Genomic DNA, 19,369 nt, shown 5'->3' on the forward strand with positions numbered 1-19,369 from the left:
AAAAAAGTACTATTTTAAAAATATATTCTTATTTTCCAGACTGCCTAGTGCCTACGACATCGTAGTCCTCCCAGAATATTCAGAGTTTAGGTAGGGTCGTGCAGCATGGACGAAACAATACTGTATTGTTTACAGTATTGTTTCGTCTATGCGTACAGCAGGGATAAGGGAGTTGAGATGGATTGGAAATGATGATGGGCGACCTGCGGCACCGTATCTCTCCCAATGTACCTCGCGCACGCCCCTACCCTTCGGTAGGCGATTGCTATGTGCTGCCGCGTAGCGCCATTTTATTTGTATGAGAACTAGCTTCTATTTTCAAGATAGAGGGAGCGCCCTTTACAATTTCGTCCGGTACGAGTGACGTACGACCCTACCTAACCGCTGAGGATGCTGGGAGGACTATGGTGCCGTAGGTGGGGGTACACAGGCAACGCTATAGGTATGGGGGTTTCCACTCCATTCCTCTCTCCTTCAAGCGTACAGTATGGAATTTTTAAAAAAGAAGCTAGTTCTCCTTCAAATACAATAGTGCTACGCAGCAACGCTTAACAATAGCCTACCGCAAGGTACACTAGGAGAGTTTCAGTGCCGCAGGTCGCCCATCATCTTTTCCACTCCACCGAGTCCACCCAGCTTTTGTGAAAGGCTTTGACCAGGGCTCTACATAAGGATATTTTTTTTAGTAGTCAGCATGACTAGTGAGCCCCCCTATGCTAATTTTTTTAGTAGTCACTGACTAGTGAGACGCATGGTTTACGAATATTTGGGACTTTTTTTTACTAGTCAAGTTGACTAGTGAACCCCCAGATTTCGATTTATTTTAGTAGTCAAGGCATTTCTTTTAGTAGTCAAATACCTTGACTAGTGCCTTATGTAGAGCCCTGGCTTTAACGTGCCTTATGGCTATGCTTATGTACAGCCCTGATCTTGAGTTTTGAGTTTTTTACCATTGAATTTAGCGCCATTTTGAATATTTTATTGGCCCTTGGTCTACGATTTTGCTAGGAATATATCTGTGTCGGTGTCCACTGTCCAGTGCACAGTAGTGGACTCAAGTATATCTAAATAATACCACATACAATATAGTAGTTAAATCACTTTTGAAAGACAGTATTGAGTATTTGAGTTGAAACAGACATTTACAGAGAGATCTTGGAAGTTATGCGTTGCGTTGGTCAACTGTCTTTCGTCGGATAAATATTATTATTATTATTGTTCATTTCGTAAACAAAGTTACTAGCAATCACTGGCATAGGACCCTGTATAAGGTAAGGACGTACAATACAAATATATGAAACAAAACAAATAAATATTAAGGTAACAAAACAAAACAAGGAAATTTTATCAATTTTTAGAACGTCATGGCTAAATTCATAGAGCTTAATACAGTCAAAGATGCATTTCTTTACACGAGTCAAAAACTTTAATGGCAATCGGGTTGATGTAACTGAGACCACTCCCGTTCCCAAAGCACCTGCAATGGAAGAGTATTACCCCTCCTATCTTGAAATTAAGACTACGCTAAAATCATTAGATATCAAAAGCGCATCAGGTCCAGATGGCATTCCAAACCGCTTACTTAAAAACTGTAGCTCCTCTTTAGCTTTACCGCTACTTAAATTATTTACACTATCGCTAAGGGAACGATCGGTCCCCAGTGAATGGAAACTGGCACATGTTACTCCAATTTATAAGGGTAAAGGTGCTAAGTCTGATCCCAAGAATTTTAGGCCCATCAGCTTGACCTGCACGGTTTGCAAGGTTCTTGAAAAATGTCTTCGAACAGCTATCACTCACCATGTCACCCCATATCTTAGTTCCTATCAACACGGTTTTTTACATAGTCGATCTGTGGAAACTAACCTTTTGTCGGCCTTCCATACGTGGACCCATGCCCTCGATTCCGGTAAGAGAGTTGATATTATTTATCTCGACATAGCTAAGGCTTTTGACTCGGTTCCCCATTCTCGCCTCCTCACCAAGCTAAATAATTATGGTCTTTCACAATCAGTGCTTGGCTGGGTTGCCAGTTATCTGACGCAACGAACCCAGGCTGTCAGGGTTGGTCACGCATTAAGCGACTTTCTCCCAGTTTTAAGTGGGGTGCCTCAAGGAAGTGTTCTAGGTCCCTTGTTGTTTATTTTATATATCAATGACCTACCCCAGTTCTTATCTTCCCATCCACGCTTATACGCGGATGATTTAAAAATTTTCCGTGTAATCACCTCTTATGATGATGTAGCTATCCTACAGCGAGACCTTAAAACCCTTGAATCCTGGGCCAGTGTTAATGGTTTGATTTTTAATAGCGAAAAATCTCTTGTCCTGACTTTACAACGCCGTCCGATCGACACTCGGACTCCATCTCCATATCACCTTAATGGTCTTAACATTCGACGGGTTAATGAATGTCGGGATTTAGGCCTGATCGTGACTCATAACTTATCCTCTAAGGCACATGTTAAGCGGTCTTGCAAGCGCGCCAATGGTCTCATCTCCGTGATTAAGGCGAACTTCCCGGGCATCTCTCACTCCTTATTAACGCGCCTGTTCCAATGTTATGTCCGTCCTGTCTTGGAATTTGGAACTCAGCTTTGGAGTCCACACACACTTGGGGATATTGACATGATTGAGAATGTTCTAGGCCGTGCAAGTCGAATCCCTCCCTCACTACGAAACAAACCCCGCGATACCCGGTTATCCACCCTAGGCTGGAAGCCTCTCTCCCTTCGTCGTACCTATCTGGACCTTATTAGCGTTTTCAAAATCTTAAGTCAGCCCAATCAATCCTACTTTACCTGGCACGATAATTGCAAGGGCACAAGGGGCCACAGTCGTCGACTTTTTTCCCACCCATCTCGTACCAATATACTGCGAGATTCCTTTTTTCGCAGGACCATTAAATTGTGGAATGCTCTACCCGAGGACGTGGTCTCAGTCACGTCAGTCCCAGAATTTAAACATAAACTAAAACTGTACCTTAACCTGTAAACTTGCATTTCTATTTTGTATTTTTGTATATTTCTGTATATTTTCTTTTTTTTCCCTATGGAGCTGTATGACCTTCTGATAGGGTTCTAGCTCGTCAAATAAATGGAGCAAAAAAAAAAAAAAAAAAACTAGTTATTTCACACTTTCTGCATAGTGTAGTTTAAAAGGCGGAATTCATAAAAGTCGGACGCAACGCAATTTAGTACAGGCGAAGGCAGGGCACCGTGGGCAAAAGGCAGGACGTTTGCGCACGACGCCCTGCCTTCACCTGTACTAAATTGCGTTGCATCCGAAGTTTATGAATTCCACCATTAAAAATCTTTTTTACAGTGGTTCTCAATATTCTCTTGACATTGGCCTTATCTCTTTATTATTCATAGCTAAAATGACTTGGCCTGTTTTATTGGACTATAGCAAAGATGAGTGTAAGCGAATTCTAAGAAAATTAGGTAGGATATAAAGTTATGTTAAAGAAAATACTAAAATGTGTTACTTAAATTAGTTTTTATATCTTAGAACTAGAAGCTTACGCTTCTATAATATCAGCATTTCGGGCCCAAGGTGAACTTAGTAAAGAGAAAAAGAAAATTCTCCAAGATCTGTCTTCAACACTTAGGTAATTAATAAACTCTTGTTTGTGCAAATGTCCACCAGGGGGTGCTGCGCCCAACAATATACCTCTAGGTATCGGTGCGCAAAACGGCAACAATTGCAATTACTGATTTTCTTTCATTAGCATCTCTGTCGAACGTCATAGAGCCGAGATTAGAAGAGCCGTAAATGATGAAAAACTGGGCACTATCGCGGAAAGAATGGCTGGTCCAAATACCAGCATGGAATGGGCAGTTGAAGGACGCAGGCTGATACCTTTAATGCCTCGCCTAGTGCCCCAAACTGCGTTTACCGCCTTGGCCAATAATCTTGCTGATATGCAAGCGTCTAAAAATGCTGCCATGCCCATACCGAGTGCTACTGGAAAAAGTCTAAAAATTGGTTTGTTTCAGAACTTAAAATGGATCAAGGTTTCAATTGGCGCCCTTAGCATAGTGGCTTATCTTATACACACCGATTTTAGCTTACAGAAGGCAGGAACCAGTCAGATGTAGTGAATTAGTGTGTAGCTACACTCTGCCATTGCCAAGCTTAGCCCGCTATGCAATAGGAAATTTACCGGCACTTCACAAGTTCACTTTTAACTATTTAATGAAAGGGCGGCTTCAAAATAATATTCGCGAATAGTTAAGGCTAACACTCGCGAATAATTAAGGCTAACACTCGCGAATAGTTAAGGCTAACACTCGCGAATAGTTAAGGCTAACACTCGCGAATAATTAAGGCTAATACTCGCGAATAATTAAGGCTAATACTCGCGAATAGTTGAGGCTAATACTCGCGAATAGTTTGAGGCTAATACTCGCGAATAGTTTGAGGCTAATACTCGCGAATAGTTTGAGGCTAATACTCGCGAATAGTTGAGGCTAACACTCGGGAATAGTTGAGGCTAACACTCGGGAATAGTTGAGGCTAACACTCGGGAATAGTTGAGGCTAACACTCGGGAATAGTTGAGGCTAACACTCGGGAATAGTTCAGGCTAACACTCGGGAATAGTTCAGGCTAACACTCGGGAATAGTTGAGGCTAACGCTCGCGAATAGTTGAGGCTAACACTCGGGAATAGTTCAGGCTAACACTCGGGAATAGTTCAGGCTAACGCTCGCGAATAGTTGAGGCTAATACTCGCGAATAGTTCAGGCTAACACTCGCGAATAGTTAAGGCTAACACTCGCGAAAGCGTGCTAGAGGCGCAAATGGAACCGCCTGTTGCCTTGAATTATTTCCATATGATAGATTTTATATTTTCAGAGACAAATGTTGAAGATAATGAAAATACACCGGCATTAAAACGAAAAAACTCAATGACATCTGATCCTTCCGGAGTTCCCTTAAAAGTGCACGCCATGAGTCCTTCCCCAACAACAAACGTTTCACCAATTTCCGAAATTGTTCAGCTGTCACCCATTATATCTCAGCAACAGCAGCAGCAAATCTTAGTACCACTTTCACCCATCACACCCAGCCAAGTTACCCCTATTTCCTCGACACACCTTACTCCAATGACTACACCGCCTACACCTATTACTCCCATTCTGTCATTGGCGTCATCTAGTGGAAGCCCTTTGACCCCAGTCTCCTCAGTATCGGCACCCATTCATTCCACACCGACGCAACCATCCATTTTGCCCATAACAATTACTTCCACTTTGCCCGTCCCTACACCTTCTCCGACAAGTACATCCGTTATTGGAATGACCAGAGGCACGAACAGAGCTGTTAATACAACCATGATCCAAAGACCAATTGCTCCGGCAATTCAAACTGGTGTTCATCATCAGGGAATAGGACCCGCGTCCAAGGTAAAGTTAATAGAGAAAGAAGCCTGACTTGGGAGGTTTGTTGTAGGGAAAATATTACACTACTTAAAGCGAGTCTTTGCTGTGATTTAGTTCAAAGAATGCCACTACATTCTCCCATAGTTGAGGGAGCAAAAAAAGGACCTAATATTTATTTATTTAGCAAACGGCGAGGTGGTGCGTGGTCACTGAGCCAGTAAGGCCCCTGTGTGACCGCCCTCTAAAAAACAATAATGAAAATAACAATAATAATACAGCGAGACACATCAGAGAAAGAAAAGCAAAAAAAGAAATAATAATAATAAAATAATAATAATAGTAAAAATAATAGTAAATAAAATCAAACAGAGATAAACCATAAAATAATAATAACGAAAATAACAAAGCGAAAGCTCAGGGAACCTAAACAACAAGGGGGCACAAACAGTCACTAAGGTAGGAGCAGTCAAGGCCGGGTTGCTGGTGTTGTTAGCCAGTTCATGACCGCGTGACGGAATGGCTTGCGATTGGGCACTGAAACCAAGTCCGCAGTCAGAGAGTTCCAGTCGTTGATAACTCGTGTAGTGAAATGGTTCTGTTTGGCACTCGTGCGCACATTCGACCAACTATGTATTTACATTTCACTTCGACCGTTTACTTAAAAATTAGTTGACTTGCGCATGATTTTCATTTCTTGATAAGTATCATATCTATATTTATTTATTTATACAATACATAGTTTACAGGCATGGAGGATTTCTACCATTAACACAATGAGACCAAGCGACTTAGAGTGTAAAATCGTCTGCTATTTTACACTCTAAGTTGCCTGGTCTCCTTGTGCAAATGGTATGAATCCTCCTTGCGTGTAAACTATGTATGCAATTGCCCACAGAGCCAGCTGAGTGGCTTAAGCGTGAGCAGCGATAATAATATGCCTTTCCTATGAGAGATAACAGAATATATATATATACATTTTTTTTAAAGAAAACAATTAAGTAAAAATAAAATTGGAATGGAGGGGCCTGCTATAGGGGGAGGCAAGTGTGGCGAAACAAACGATCTAGAAACTAAGCTAAGGTATAGACTTAAAATACTCGGATAATTTACGTCGAAATTGTGACTTATTGGTAATAATTGGTAAAATAGTCGGAGAAGGCGGAGGCAAGGTGACCATGAATAAAGTCATGAACGAGGCAGAGATTATTAATTTTGAGGCGGGTGGGGACAGGGTCAAGGTGTAGTAATGAGTGCCTAAGCGTGGCTGGGCGATTGCAGATTTGATTGGGGAGCTTCGAGTACGCATTTTGAGCCAATTGTAATGTGTGAAGGTAAGTAGAGAGGTGGGGTGACCAAATTGGGGAGCAAAAGTCGAATATAGGGAGAACAAGGGAAGAATAGAGCGTTTGTATTAGGGGTAAGGAGCGGAAATGAATGTTACGTCGTATCATGCCCGTGACGCTCCGCACCCGTTTAGCTACCTTTGAGTAGTGGGCTGACATTTTAAGCAGGGGCTCTATAAGGACGCCCAGATCACGTTCGTAGGTGGACATAGATAGGACCTCATTATTAATCGTATAATCAAATAGTGGATTTTTACGCCCAAGGTGGAGAATCTTGCATTTCGCAATGTTAAATGTTAGCCCGTGAACCCTACCCCAATGGACAACCGCGTCGAGGTCGCGTTGGAGGGCTGCGCTGTCAGCTGAATTATGGATGAGATGGTAGAGTGGAGGGGTTGGAGTGGGGAGTCGAACTGTGGCCGCTAAAGAGGCATTGAGCAGTGAGGCGCTTTCAGCGATTGTGGATGTAAGGGAACCATCGGGATATTTGAGTTGAATAATTTTGTAGCGGCATTTGCGAAAACCGTTAATGGTGGAGTAGAAGGGCCTGGGGTTAGTATGTATTAGAGAGACCAGTGAACGCTCGTGACGACGCTGAGTATTTCTGTAATGAGTCGTGTGAGCGTTTCTGGCTTTATTATAGTTAAGACGAAGGCGAGCTAAGGTAGTGGTCGACACGGCCCGGGATTTCGCTTTGCAGTACCGGTGCCAGGCTTTAGTTTTAAAAAGTAGACTTGCCCGAGTCCGGTCAGCAAGTGGCAATGTAGGACGAGGTTTGGTAGGGGGGGGGGGAATTGGCGCACGCCCGAGCGCAGTAGAGCGAGGAAGGTCGAATAGTTTGAATCAGGGTCACCTTGGCAGAGCACTAAGGACCAATCAACAGTGGAAAGAAAGCTGGTGAACGAGGCATAATCAGTTTTAAAAAAATTTGGCTTTGGGACATGTATGGGCTCGGAGGCTGAGAGGGCAACGTTAAACAGAAGGCCCCGTGGTCACTCGTACCTACTGGGGGTATTAATGTGGGAGTGTGTGCTACATTAGGGTCAGTAACAAAAGTAAGATCAAGGGAATTGTCAGTACAGTGGGCACCACCATCACGCGTAGGAAAATCAACTATTTGCGTCAAAGATGAGTGCAGGGCGGTATCACAGAATAGTTTGCTAGCCCGACACGCACCAGGCGTAGTAACAGAGGTAGTCCAGTCAACGCGTGGGTAGTTAGAGTCACCGAGGAACAGTAAGTAATACTAACGCGGTTAATTTTGTGAGGAACATAACCAGGGAATCGTGATTATTATAAGCCACATTAGGCGAACGGTAGACTAGGCTGGGATAAGAGCACCGACAATATGTCAAGACCTTGAATGTTCGGGGAAAAGTTATCCAGGCCAAGATCACAGTGGGTTAAAACCGTAACAGTAAGGGTAGAGAGGATATACAGAGCGACACCACCATAAGGACGTGTTAGTCGATCCTGCCGGTAGATAGTGAACCCGGGTGTTGAGTATTCACTGTCGAGGACATCTGGTGACCACCAGATTTCGGTGATGGCGACAAGAGAAAGTTTGTGTGTAGAGGCGAGTGTGACGAGTTCAGCTAGTTTGTATCAGGTGAGACTGCGAACATTGGCCAGCAGAGCGATTGAACTTGATGAGAGGTGCGAAGGCGCGGTAGAAAGAGCGGGCAAGGGGGCACCTGGTGATATCAAGGAGTCATAGCACTGGAGATAAGTATGTAAGGCTGGCCGAAAGGGAGACGCACTCGCATTGAGGTGACATGATGGGAAATGCTAGTGACGGGGTATGCCCGAGGGAAGTCGCTCGCGTGTAATAAGAACTTCCACCAATATGATAATAAAGAATGGGTAGATTTTACTGATTCGACTAATACTTTTGTAGCACCCTAGGAGCGAAGGCACTCGGCGTTGCCGTCAGCCCCTAGGGATGCATTTTTTATTACTTTTCACGCGGACATTATTCCATAAAGAAGGGTTTTTAAATTTCTGGCCGCCATTTAAAAAAAGGGCATCAAATTGAACCCATAAGACCATTCAGCCCGCCTATAGGTTAAAGGAAACCAGTGTACTAAATATATGCGAAATCGGTTGTAGCATGGAGAAGATTTTTTACATTTCTGGGCTCCATTTATTAAGATGGCGGCGGATTGGAAAAATCTTTCTTTGTACGCGCCTACACCTACTACTTGAGTAACGTTCCTGCAAATTTTCAGCCTTCTAGGGCAAGCGGTTTGGGCTGGGCGTTGATTATCAGTCAGTCAGTCAGGACTTTGAAGACTTTGATTTATATAGATATAGATGTAAAATAAGGCATACTTCGAAACGGGTCATTTGTTAATATGCTTGAATGATAATTAAGACGAAGATAATAGATTTATTTCTCAGCTAGTTAGTGTAACAAACTGTTGATTAAAAAAATTACTATCATACCAAAATAGGCCCGAAAACCCGATACATATTGTAAATCTTTAGCAGGTTATCCTACTGTCTGGCTCAAGCAGCAATATACCACCAAGTATTTTGCAACGTTGTCTAAGCGTGCCAGTTGTCAAAAATATGGGTGGACCCGCAGTTACACCAAACGCTTCTCTGGGCACGGTAACCAAGATGACATCAACTGGTCCCCAAACGTTAATACCAGTGTCGAGTAAGCCAATTTTATCTTGACTACAATAAGGCCTACAATTTGTCTGGTAATGTTTTCCAGTTTCCGGAGTTTCGAACGCCATGGTATCTCAAGTTGGTAACAATAACAATATGGTTGTCTACACGACAACCAATCGAGGAAGAGGTGGTCGAGGTGTAACTGGAATTAGACAAGCTGTAGTTAGGCCACGACCTAGTCTCGTTGTTCCCATTCAACAACAAGCGGCCGCTGCATCTGGAATGCACGCGTCTTCGGCTTTAATCGGATTGTCGGGTCTCGTTTCTTCGCAGCAATCTGGAAATATCATGAAATCCACGGGACGCGGAGGCCGTGGGAAAAATTCTGGTGCTGGAAGAGGTAGGTGGCTTTTATTTTAACGTTTAGTGTAAGGCCTTTTCAGACGATGCAACGTTCTGACTCATTTAGATGAGCCAACTTGAGTAAACTAATTGGGTTGGACAAGTTGGGCTGGACTGTAAAGAAGGCATCGGCGGGTGGGTAAAAATTATTTCAAATACGCCAGAGGCACGTGACCAAGGAGAGGCGTGGTTCAAAGAAGCTTAGTTCGTTTTATTTCGAAAACCACCACTTCATGGAATTGGCGCTGCAATCTCGCGAAAAACCAGGACTAGATGTCCAGTTTCACTCCATGAGGAGTCTTTGTATCTTGGCATCACGTGATGTCTGTGACGTATTTCAAATAATTTTTACCCACCCGCCGATGCCTTCTTTGCAGTCCCTTAAAAAACTGATCACCATCCAATTTTTCCTGACTCAAGTTTTTGACCCATCTATTTTGGCAGGGATAGATTTAATTTTAGAAGCAGGAATGGAGAACGGTTAGCATTTACTTCAGTCCGCCCAGTATAGAGCCCCTCCCTCCAACACGTAACGAAAGGTTTAAATTATCTTATTGGCTCACTTAAACTACGTTTTGATGACGTTGCTGGCGGGGATGGCGAAAAATACGTATTTCCTTTTTACCTCTGTCGCTATGACCCACCCGCCTCATCTTTCATACCCCTCCGTCCCAAAAAAGGGGGTCCCGGACTTTGACGCGCGCCCAGATTATTCTGTTAGAATCCATTCCTGCTTCTAAAATTACATCTATCCCTGATTTGAGTCAAAAGTTGTATCGTCTGAAAAGGCCTTTACCGAAATTTTTCATTTATATCAAAAATAATTTCATAAATCAAAATATGTCATAAAATTCCTGGTGCTATAAAAACTTAGGTAAAATTTGTTGGACCGATGAATTGAAAACACTGCAGCTGCTCAGGGAAGACCAAAATTTAGGTGTATCTCGAAAAAAATATTTTTATTTGGCACTTTTTCGCACAACTGTTTTTTTTTTCGAAATTTTAGTAAAATTTAAATTTAAGTTGAAATTAATTTTGGAAAAATTTTTTTATCACACACGCTATGTGATAAATGTACATTTATTTTACGTTAGCTTGTCTGCTATTTATTTACGCTGGCCTTCTAGATGTTTCAGACCCTGGCTATGATATTGCATTTTGCCGGAGAATTTGCGTCAAACAGGGGCCGAGTAAAATGTTCGTTAACATTACACTAATCTTTGGAGGCTCATAACTCTGGTTCTACTAGAGATATGGGGATGTCCTTATAGTATGTTATAGTCCTATTTGCCCCCATCCAACGATACTAAAAACTTGGGATTTCGTCAAACAGGAGCCGAGTAATTAAGGAAAATGTTCGTGAACATTCCCTCCATAGGATTAACATTACACTATACTTTGGAGGCTCATAACTCTGGTTCTACTAGAGATACGGAGATGTCCTTAGAGTATGTTATAGTCCTATTTGCCCCCCATCCAACCATACTAAAACCTTGGGATTTCGTCAAACAGGGGCCGAGTAATTAAGCAAAATGTTCGTTAACATTACACTAATCTTTGGAGGCTCATAACTCTGGTTCTACTAGAGATATGGGGATGTCCTTATAGTATGTTATAGTCCTATTTGCCCCCATCCAACGATACTAAAAACTTGGGATTTCGTCAAACAGGAGCCGAGTAATTAAGGAAAATGTTCGTGAACATTCCCTCCATAGGATTAACATTACACTATACTTTGGAGGCTCATAACTCTGGTTCTACTAGAGATACGGAGATGTCCTTAGAGTATGTTATAGTCCTATTTGCCCCCCATCCAACCATACTAAAACCTTGGGATTTCGTCAAACAGGGGCCGAGTAATTAAGCAAAATGTTCGTTAACATTACACTAATCTTTGGAGGCTCATAACTCTGGTTCTACTAGAGATATGGGGATGTCCTTATAGTATGTTATAGTCCTATTTGCCCCCATCCAACGATACTAAAAACTTGGGATTTCGTCAAACAGGGGCCGAGTAATTAAGCAAAATGTTCGTTAACATTACACCCAACTTTGGAGGCTCATAACTCTGGTTCTACTAGAGATACGGGGATGTCCTTTTAGTATGTTATAGTCCTATTTGCCCCCCCCTCCTTCTTTAACATTTGCTCCATACGGGAAAAACCTAGAAATCTCAGGGAAGTTTGTTGAACCCTGCACTCGGTTTATTTTGTAGTCCATCTAGTCCTATTTAGTCTGCATTACTAAGCCTTTGACGACGCCTGTTGTTGCCAGCTGGCATGTCAGCCTGTTGTAGATATTGATTTTTCTGAATGGTTCTTTGGCGGAAGTGCAATATCGTCAAATGTTTCTAAACTATCTTCCTTTCTGACTCATCTGAGAGGCAAACAATTAATTGTTGCTCTTTCTTTAACCGTTATCGCATTTTTTTTTTTTTACTTAAAACTTAGGAATGAAGATAGCGCCTCAAATGATGATGTTATCCAACCAAAACACAACAACATCAGCGAGAATTCTCCCAAAACCGACAATGTCCCCAGTTTCCGTTGCCACAGCAATTGGAAACTTCTCAAGCATATCCCAGGCGTCATTAGCGACATCTTTGGGATCTCCTTTGGTAGTTATGGGAAGCTCTAATCTCCCGGCGTCAATGTCGAAAGGCGCGACGTTAGTACCAACGTCACCTCGTATTGTTAACGTCATGTCTGTCACTCCGGCACCAACCCGAATTATGCCACCAGCAAATACGTATTCAGTTGGAACTAAATTTGCCAAAATAGCAAAATCTTCCGCTTCAAATATCATGACAGTTGGTGGTGGTGGCTCGCAAACGACCTCCACCACTTCATCATCCGCGGGTACTCCATCTGGAGCCAAGCCAAATGTTATCGTTGTGCATAAGACACCCCCTACTTGGCAACCAATAACCCAACAATATCCTCAGCAGCAACTTGGGAAATCACCAATGCCCAAGGTTTGTTCAAAATTTTGGTGTAGCAGTTGTTATTGGTTTCGCGTCGCAACAAAAGGGTCCCGGGGTTCTATCCTGTGCCGACTTAGAAATAGCACACGTCCACTGGTCCAAAACCAGTTTATTAATTGCTTGGACTAGTTTTTTAATTCAAAAAGTAGGGGTTACTGGTCCTCGGGACCAGTTTATTAATTGCAAATCTATAGGAGAACAAAGGCTGGGACCACTCCGGAGACCAGTTAATTATTTAGGACACTAGGGGGTCACTGGTCCTCGGGACCAGTTTATTAATTGCAAATCTATAGGAGAACAAAGGCTGGGACCACTCCGGAGACCAGTTAATTATTTAGGACACTAGGGGGTCACTGGTCCTCGGGACCAGTTTATTAATTGCAAATCTATAGGAGAACAAAGGCTGGGACCACTCCGGAGACCAGTTAATTATTTAGGACACTAGGGGGGTCACTGGTCCCAAGGACTAGTTTAAAAATTATCCTTATTTCTAAGTCTGATCCTGTGCGGGTACAAGGTGAAAAACTTGTGAACAACCCCCTTCTGTGTAGAGTTTGCAAGTTCTCTCCAAACTTGTTAAAGGAGATACCAAGTTTCTCCTTTCCATGAAAACTTGCTGAGGTTAACGGTAATAGTTAGTGTAGAGTTAGCTAAGGCATAGGGACTAGCCACCATCCATCTATGCACTGTAAAGAGGCCAACCTGCAAATAAGCTGCAGGCTTAGAGTGGACCTGCCTTCGTATATAAAGCTTACATTATTTAATCATTGGCATAAGTTCGTTAGATATATTCCATAAGTTGTTTGTCATTGGTTACAAATTTGAGCTTGTCATGATGTGACGTAGGTCATAGATTAGATAGATAAAGCGACATACGCCTGGTGAGGCGCTGTCAAAGGCTTAGTAACTCAGACTAAATAGGACTAGATGTACTGCAAAACTAACCGAGTGTAGTCTACAATTCTCGCTTGTCGTTCGAGCTGTAAGTCTCTAGCATTACGAACTTGTATGGATAGTGTCATGACTATGGGACATATCTTATGTCATGGTTAATGCCAGTCGTGAAGGTTTCCTTTTTAATTCGATAGAGCTTTAGCTTAGAGTGACTTAAAGCAAAGGGCGGCTCCGTTGATGCCCCTGAAAGATGCCTTTTCTGCTACACGTTGGCTAAGCTTGGCAAAGGCTAATTAAACCAAAGGCAGAGGAACCAATGGGACCTAGTGCATTAGGTCTGATTGGTTCCTGCCTTTGGCAAGGTAAAATTCGTGTCCAGAAGATTAGCCAGCATGCTAGGGGTGATAATGGAGCCGCCTGTTACTTTAACTTCCGACCATGACACGCATCTTAAATTTTACAGAGCATAAGGGTTCCTAAGGGGTCTTCGGCAACAACTGTCTCTAAAATGCTTAGTAATATGCACGCTGCTTCAGAAAGTGCTAAACAAACAACATCAACATCGTCACCAATTGTTCAATCAATCTCATCAATTAGTCATCAACTAGGGTCCCAACAATCCCCAGAAGCCTTTGATGCCACTCAACTTGACCCCTCTAATGTAAAAGTGGCTCAAATTGTAGTTAAAATGTTCTGTTCACCCATTAAAGTGAATGTATGTTTCATCCTCGCAGCTTGACCCAAAAAACACCCTTTTAGCCGATTTAATTCAAGCCGCTGGGATTGTTTTACCGGAAGGGACAACAGCCACCATGCCCGTTACGGCTTCTTCATTTAAAACTCTGCCAAGTAACATAGCATCATCCAGTTTAAGAAAAATCGCTGGTCTTACCACCGCCCCTTCCTCCTCTGGATTATTACCATCGAGCCCAGCAACGGGCGTACCAGTCTCGTTCCCAAGTGGTACTAGAAAGGGTCCTCAGATGAGGGCTCCACCAAAATCCATGAAACAAATGATACCAACTCCGAAAAAAGTCATTACCCAAACTATTCCCAAACTTCCACCGTCACTTATGATAACGCATCAAACGGATACTGATTTAGAAGAAGTATCGGTACAGACATCAGTGGCGTCAAAAGTTAAGGTTGAACCACCTTCTCCTGTTAAGGTTATGGACGTTAAAGCGCCACCTGCCGTAATGTTGACACCTCAAGAGAAACCAAGTGTAACATTGAAAGATAAGGTTACGGAAAAACCTGATGAAAGTTTAAAGGTTATCGAAGAAAAGGTTACCAGCAGCAGTTTGGTATTAGAAACTGCCATTACGACGCCCAGTGATTCTTGCCTGGTTTCCGAAAGCCCCATGACGTCATCGATAGTTACCAGCTTTCATTCTGACATATTTACGGCTGATATCACACCTGAAACACCGTTAACCACGAGTGCCGGAATTGAACTCCAACAAGATATACTGACGACTGAGGTTCCAGTAATGGTTGTGGATAAACCAATTGATGTTAAGGCTGAAAACGTAAAGAGCGATCCTAATGAAGGAGCTTCATCAACGGTTGTCGAAGAGACTGTTGTCTTGGACACGTGTACCACTACTATTGTGGATGAGGCCGGAAATCCAATTGATCAACCTCAGGTCGAAGGACAAGTTTTTGAAATACGTATGTATTACTTTGGAATCTCTTGTTGAATAGCCCTTCCGAAGGAATCCGGGGTGAAAGGTCACTTGGCAGTTTTCCTCGAGTTGCTTCAATAGCCCCTTCCAAAAAGTTTTGAAAAAATGTTCTTAGTCTGAGTCAGTTCAGTTCTTCCTACAAACAGGAGGTAGATTCCCCGCATAGCCTAGTTCACAACCTAGATATGACGTTTTTTAGCTCCAAGTGCGCATGCGCGAAGAACTTAAACAACAAGATGCACAAGGCAGTCAAACTTTTTGGAAGGGGCTATTGTTGCGATAGCTGACTTTTATCAAAAACGCTTGCGAAATCATGCAAATTAAACGGCTGCTATCTTTCTATAATATCACCATGGATTAAGAATGCGCGTAGGATAGGCAACTCCCAATCCCCATCTCTGAGGGCAGATATACTCTGTTCCAGTTTCGGTTGTCAGCAAGTGTAAAGATAGATCTCTATGTAATGTAGCTTTGTGCGTGCTGACAAGAGATTTAAATCTCGAGATTTTAGACGCTGAAAATCGGTATTGCTTTCGTCTGTTGTCAGCACGCACAAAGCTACGTTACATAGAGACCTGGCTTTGCGCGAACTGACAACCCGAAGCTGGAACAGAGTATATCTGCCCTCGGAAATAGGGAGTTGCCTATCCTACGCGCATAATTTATCCATGGTGATATCTATATCTATATAAATCAAAGTCCTGACTGACTGACTGACTGATAATCAACTCCAAGCCCAAACCGCTTGCCCTAGAAGGCTGAAAATTTGCAGGAACGTTACTCAAAAGTAGTAGACGCGTACTAAGAAAGATTTTTCCAATCCGCCGCCATCTTAAAAAATGGCGATCAGAAATGTAAAAAATCTTCTCTATGCATCAGAGTCCGCGCGTTTCAAACGATTTCGCAAATATTTAGTACACTGGTTTCCTTTGACCTATAGACGGGTTGAATGGTCTTTCGGGTTCGATTTTTTGCCATCTTTTAAAATGGCGGCCAAAAACTTAAAACCCTTTTTTATGGAATAATGTCCGCGTGAAAAATAATAAAAAATGCATCCCTAGGGGCTGACGGGCAACGCCGAGTGCCCTCGCTCCTAGGGTGCTACATAAATATCAGTCATCAGTAAAATCTACCCATTCTTTATATCATTTTGATGGAAGTTCTTATTACACGCGAGCGACGCCGCGGGTAACAGCTAGTTATAGAATAAGCTCCCGTCGGAGATAGGGAGTTGCCTATCCTATAGCTCGAAAACAAATGTACTCGGGCGTATCCTTTATCCATGGTAGTTGCCCCTGGAACAGAAACTTTATCGGAAAGAGCTATTGTAGCTAGAACGATATGACCTTCACGCATTTTCTCTTTCTTGCAGAGGCGTCTGAAGATGTTATAAAAATGTTAGCGACCGGACAGTTAACCAAGGAAGTGTTGAGTCTCTTTCAAAAATTAGGAGTGAAATTTGATGGAGATACTCCTTTGACTCTGGAAACCACATTCACGGAAGAAGAAATAGAAGAAACAAATCAAAACCCTGACACAAAAGTTACCGAAGAAACTACTACTACTACTACTACTACTACTACTTCCACGATCTTTACTACTACTACTGATGGAATCTCTTCAGTTGACGCTACAGACACAATGAACATCCAGTTAGTTGAACACGAGAATCAAGGCAAGGAAATTGAACAATCTGGTATGTGAAACCATAAGTTCATAAGATATATTCTATAAATTTGTCACTGGAGCTTTTCATGAAGTGACGTAGGTCATAGATTAGAAAGGTAAAGCGACGCCTGGTGAGGCGAAATACAGACTAAATAGGACTAGATGGACTGCAAAAATGACAGTGTAGTCAATTCGCGTGTCGTTCTCGAACTAGCTCGAGTTGTAAGTCTCTAGCATTACGAAGTATAGGTAGTGACGTCATTACTTATGGAGCATATTTTATAAACTTATGGTTGAACCCATTAGTTTACTTATTCGGATGGATTAAAGGTTTGTTTTCATTCATATAGGATCAACTCTGGTCGAAGTTTATGATTCATCTGCAGAAACCATGTCTTTGGTGGACAGTCAAATTGATCAGTTGAGCTCGATGGAAGTAGTTCAAGGAGACGATTCCAGTGCCCACTTGGTATTGGAACCGCAGCAGGTAATATAACCCTTTAGACCATAGTTATCGTTTGTGATAACTCGCTTAAAAAGTTCGAAATTTCCCCAATGTTATGCTGTCTTTTCCTTTCGTGGAAAAAGTTTTTTCTTTCGTGGAAAAAGGTTTTTCTTTCGTGGAAAAAGTTTTTTCTTTCGTGGAAAAAGTTTTTTCTTTCGTGGAAAAAGTTTTTCCTTTCGTGGAAAAAGTTTTTCCTTTCGTGGAAAAAGTTTTTCCTTTCGTGGAAAAAGTTTTTCCTTTCGTGGAAAAAGTTTTTCCTTTCGTGGAAAAAGTTTTTCCTTTCGTGGAAAAAGTTTTTCCTTTCGTGGAAAAAGTTTTTCCTTTCGTGGAAAAAGTTTTTCCTTTCGTGGAAAAAGTTTTTTCTTTCGTGGAAAAAGTTTTTTCTTTCGTGGAAAAAGTTTTTCCTTTCGTGGAAAAAGTTTTTTCTTTCGTGGAAAAAGTTTTTTCTTTCGTGGAAAAAGTTTTTTCTTTCGTGGAAAAAGTTTTTTCTTTCGTGGAAAAAGTTTTTTCTCTCGTGGAAAAAGTTTTTTCTCTCGTGGAAAAAGTTTTTTCTTTCGTGGAAAAAGTTTTTTCTTTCGTGGAAAAAGTTTTTTCTTTCGTGGAAAAAGTTTTTTCTTTCGTGGAAAAAGTTTTTTCTTTCGTGGAAAAAGTTTTTTCTTTCGTGGAAAAAGTTTTTTCTTTCGTGGAAAAAGTTTTTTCTTTCGTGGAAAAAGTTTTTTCTTTCGTGGAAAAAGTTTTTTCTTTCGTGGAAAAAGTTTTTTCTTTCGTGGAAAAAGTTTTTTCTTTCGTGGAAAAAGTTTTTTCTTTCGTGGAAAAAGTTTTTTCTTTCGTGGAAAAAGTTTTTTCTTTCGTGGAAAAAGTTTTTTCTTTCGTGGAAAAAGTTTTTTCTTTCGTGGAAAAAGTTTTTTCTTTCGTGGAAAAAGTTTTTTCTTTCGTGGAAAAAGTTTTTTCTTTCGTGGAAAAAGTTTTTTCTTTCGTGGAAAAAGTTTTTTCTTTCGTGGAAAAAGTTTTTTCTTTCGTGGAAAAAGTTTTTTCTTTCGTGGAAAAAGTTTTTTCTTTCGTGGAAAAAGTTTTTTCTTTCGTGGAAAAAGTTTTTTCTTTCGTGGAAAAAGTTTTTTCTTTCGTGGAAAAAGTTTTTTCTTTCGTGGAAAAAGTTTCTTCTTTCGTGGAAAAAGTTTCTTCTTTCGTGGAAAAAGTTTCTTCTTTCGTGGAAAAAGTTTCTTCTTTCGTGGAAAAAGTTTCTTCTTTCGTGGAAAAAGTTTTTCCATATTGCTTAAACCTTCAAAAGATGCGCAGTTTTGTGACGTTTCATGTAAAATTTACAGGTTTTAACAGCAGAAATTTCAACAGAAGAATACGTAACTGGTGAAGCGAGTCAGCACTTTGTTGTTGGTGAATGCATAACGATAGATCAGCAACACGCTGATCTTATAGTAAATGAAGAAGTCATTGGATCCGCTGATGTCGGAGAATTGATACCAATGGAAACGGAAGTGGAAGCGAAAACGGTTAATACATCTGTCACTGATGTGCAAATAAGTAACACGCAAAATGAGCAGCAACTTCCTGAAGTTGACGTTGACACCTCGGGGCACGAAACAATGAATTTGCTGGAAGAACTGATGAAACAACATAAAGATAATTTCAACTAATTCACATTAATTATAATTTTTAAAATCACTGTTCATTTCAATTTTTCAAACATTACTTACCTGAATTTTTCAATCTTTATTTACCTGAGTTTTCCAACCTTTCTTTACCTTATAGAAGAATCACTGATTTTATACTATATTATGTACCTAAATTCTGTCATATAACCATAACTATCAATAAAATGATTACATTAAGAATATTTATGTTGGATCCAGAAATTTCAATGATA

At 41.4% G+C, this 19,369-nt stretch overlaps 1 protein-coding gene and 1 long non-coding RNA gene across 2 annotated transcripts in view; one reads left to right on the plus strand and one right to left on the minus strand.

Moving 5' to 3' along the window:
- LOC149647162 (uncharacterized) overlaps window positions 1–19,369 on the minus strand; it is a 319,264-nt gene that overhangs the window by 297,380 nt on the left and 2,515 nt on the right. The gene's annotated exons all lie outside the window — the stretch shown is intronic.
- On the plus strand, window positions 1,136–19,339 carry LOC149647186 (uncharacterized). Its single transcript, XM_089850038.1, has 15 exons — window positions 1,136–1,271; window positions 1,359–1,416; window positions 3,375–3,443; window positions 3,511–3,610; window positions 3,731–3,987; window positions 4,859–5,409; window positions 9,216–9,390; window positions 9,451–9,747; window positions 10,624–10,686; window positions 12,200–12,723; window positions 14,090–14,287; window positions 14,361–15,300; window positions 16,687–17,010; window positions 17,333–17,469; window positions 18,813–19,339. Exons 2-15 carry the CDS (start codon window positions 1,365–1,367, stop codon window positions 19,137–19,139), a joined length of 4,014 nt encoding a protein of 1,337 aa, XP_089706164.1. The 5' UTR covers window positions 1,136–1,271; window positions 1,359–1,364; the 3' UTR covers window positions 19,140–19,339.

This window comes from Phalangium opilio, unplaced genomic scaffold, assembly GCF_054372755.1.
Source record: "Phalangium opilio isolate 3A_F unplaced genomic scaffold, DU_Popi_V2 ptg000089l_1, whole genome shotgun sequence".
Classification (NCBI taxonomy): domain Eukaryota; kingdom Metazoa; phylum Arthropoda; class Arachnida; order Opiliones; family Phalangiidae; genus Phalangium; species Phalangium opilio.

Bases quoted from the DNA above. Each gene is read 5' to 3' on its own strand.
- LOC149647186 (XM_089850038.1), top strand. From the start codon at position 1,365: ATGGCTAAATTCATAGAGCTTAATACAGTCAAAGATGCATTTCTTTAC. The intron at 9,391-9,450 runs GTAAGCCAATTT...AATGTTTTCCAG, and splicing joins AACGTTAATACCAGTGTCGA to TTTCCGGAGTTTCGAACGCC. The intron at 17,470-18,812 runs GTAATATAACCC...TAAAATTTACAG, and splicing joins TGGTATTGGAACCGCAGCAG to GTTTTAACAGCAGAAATTTC.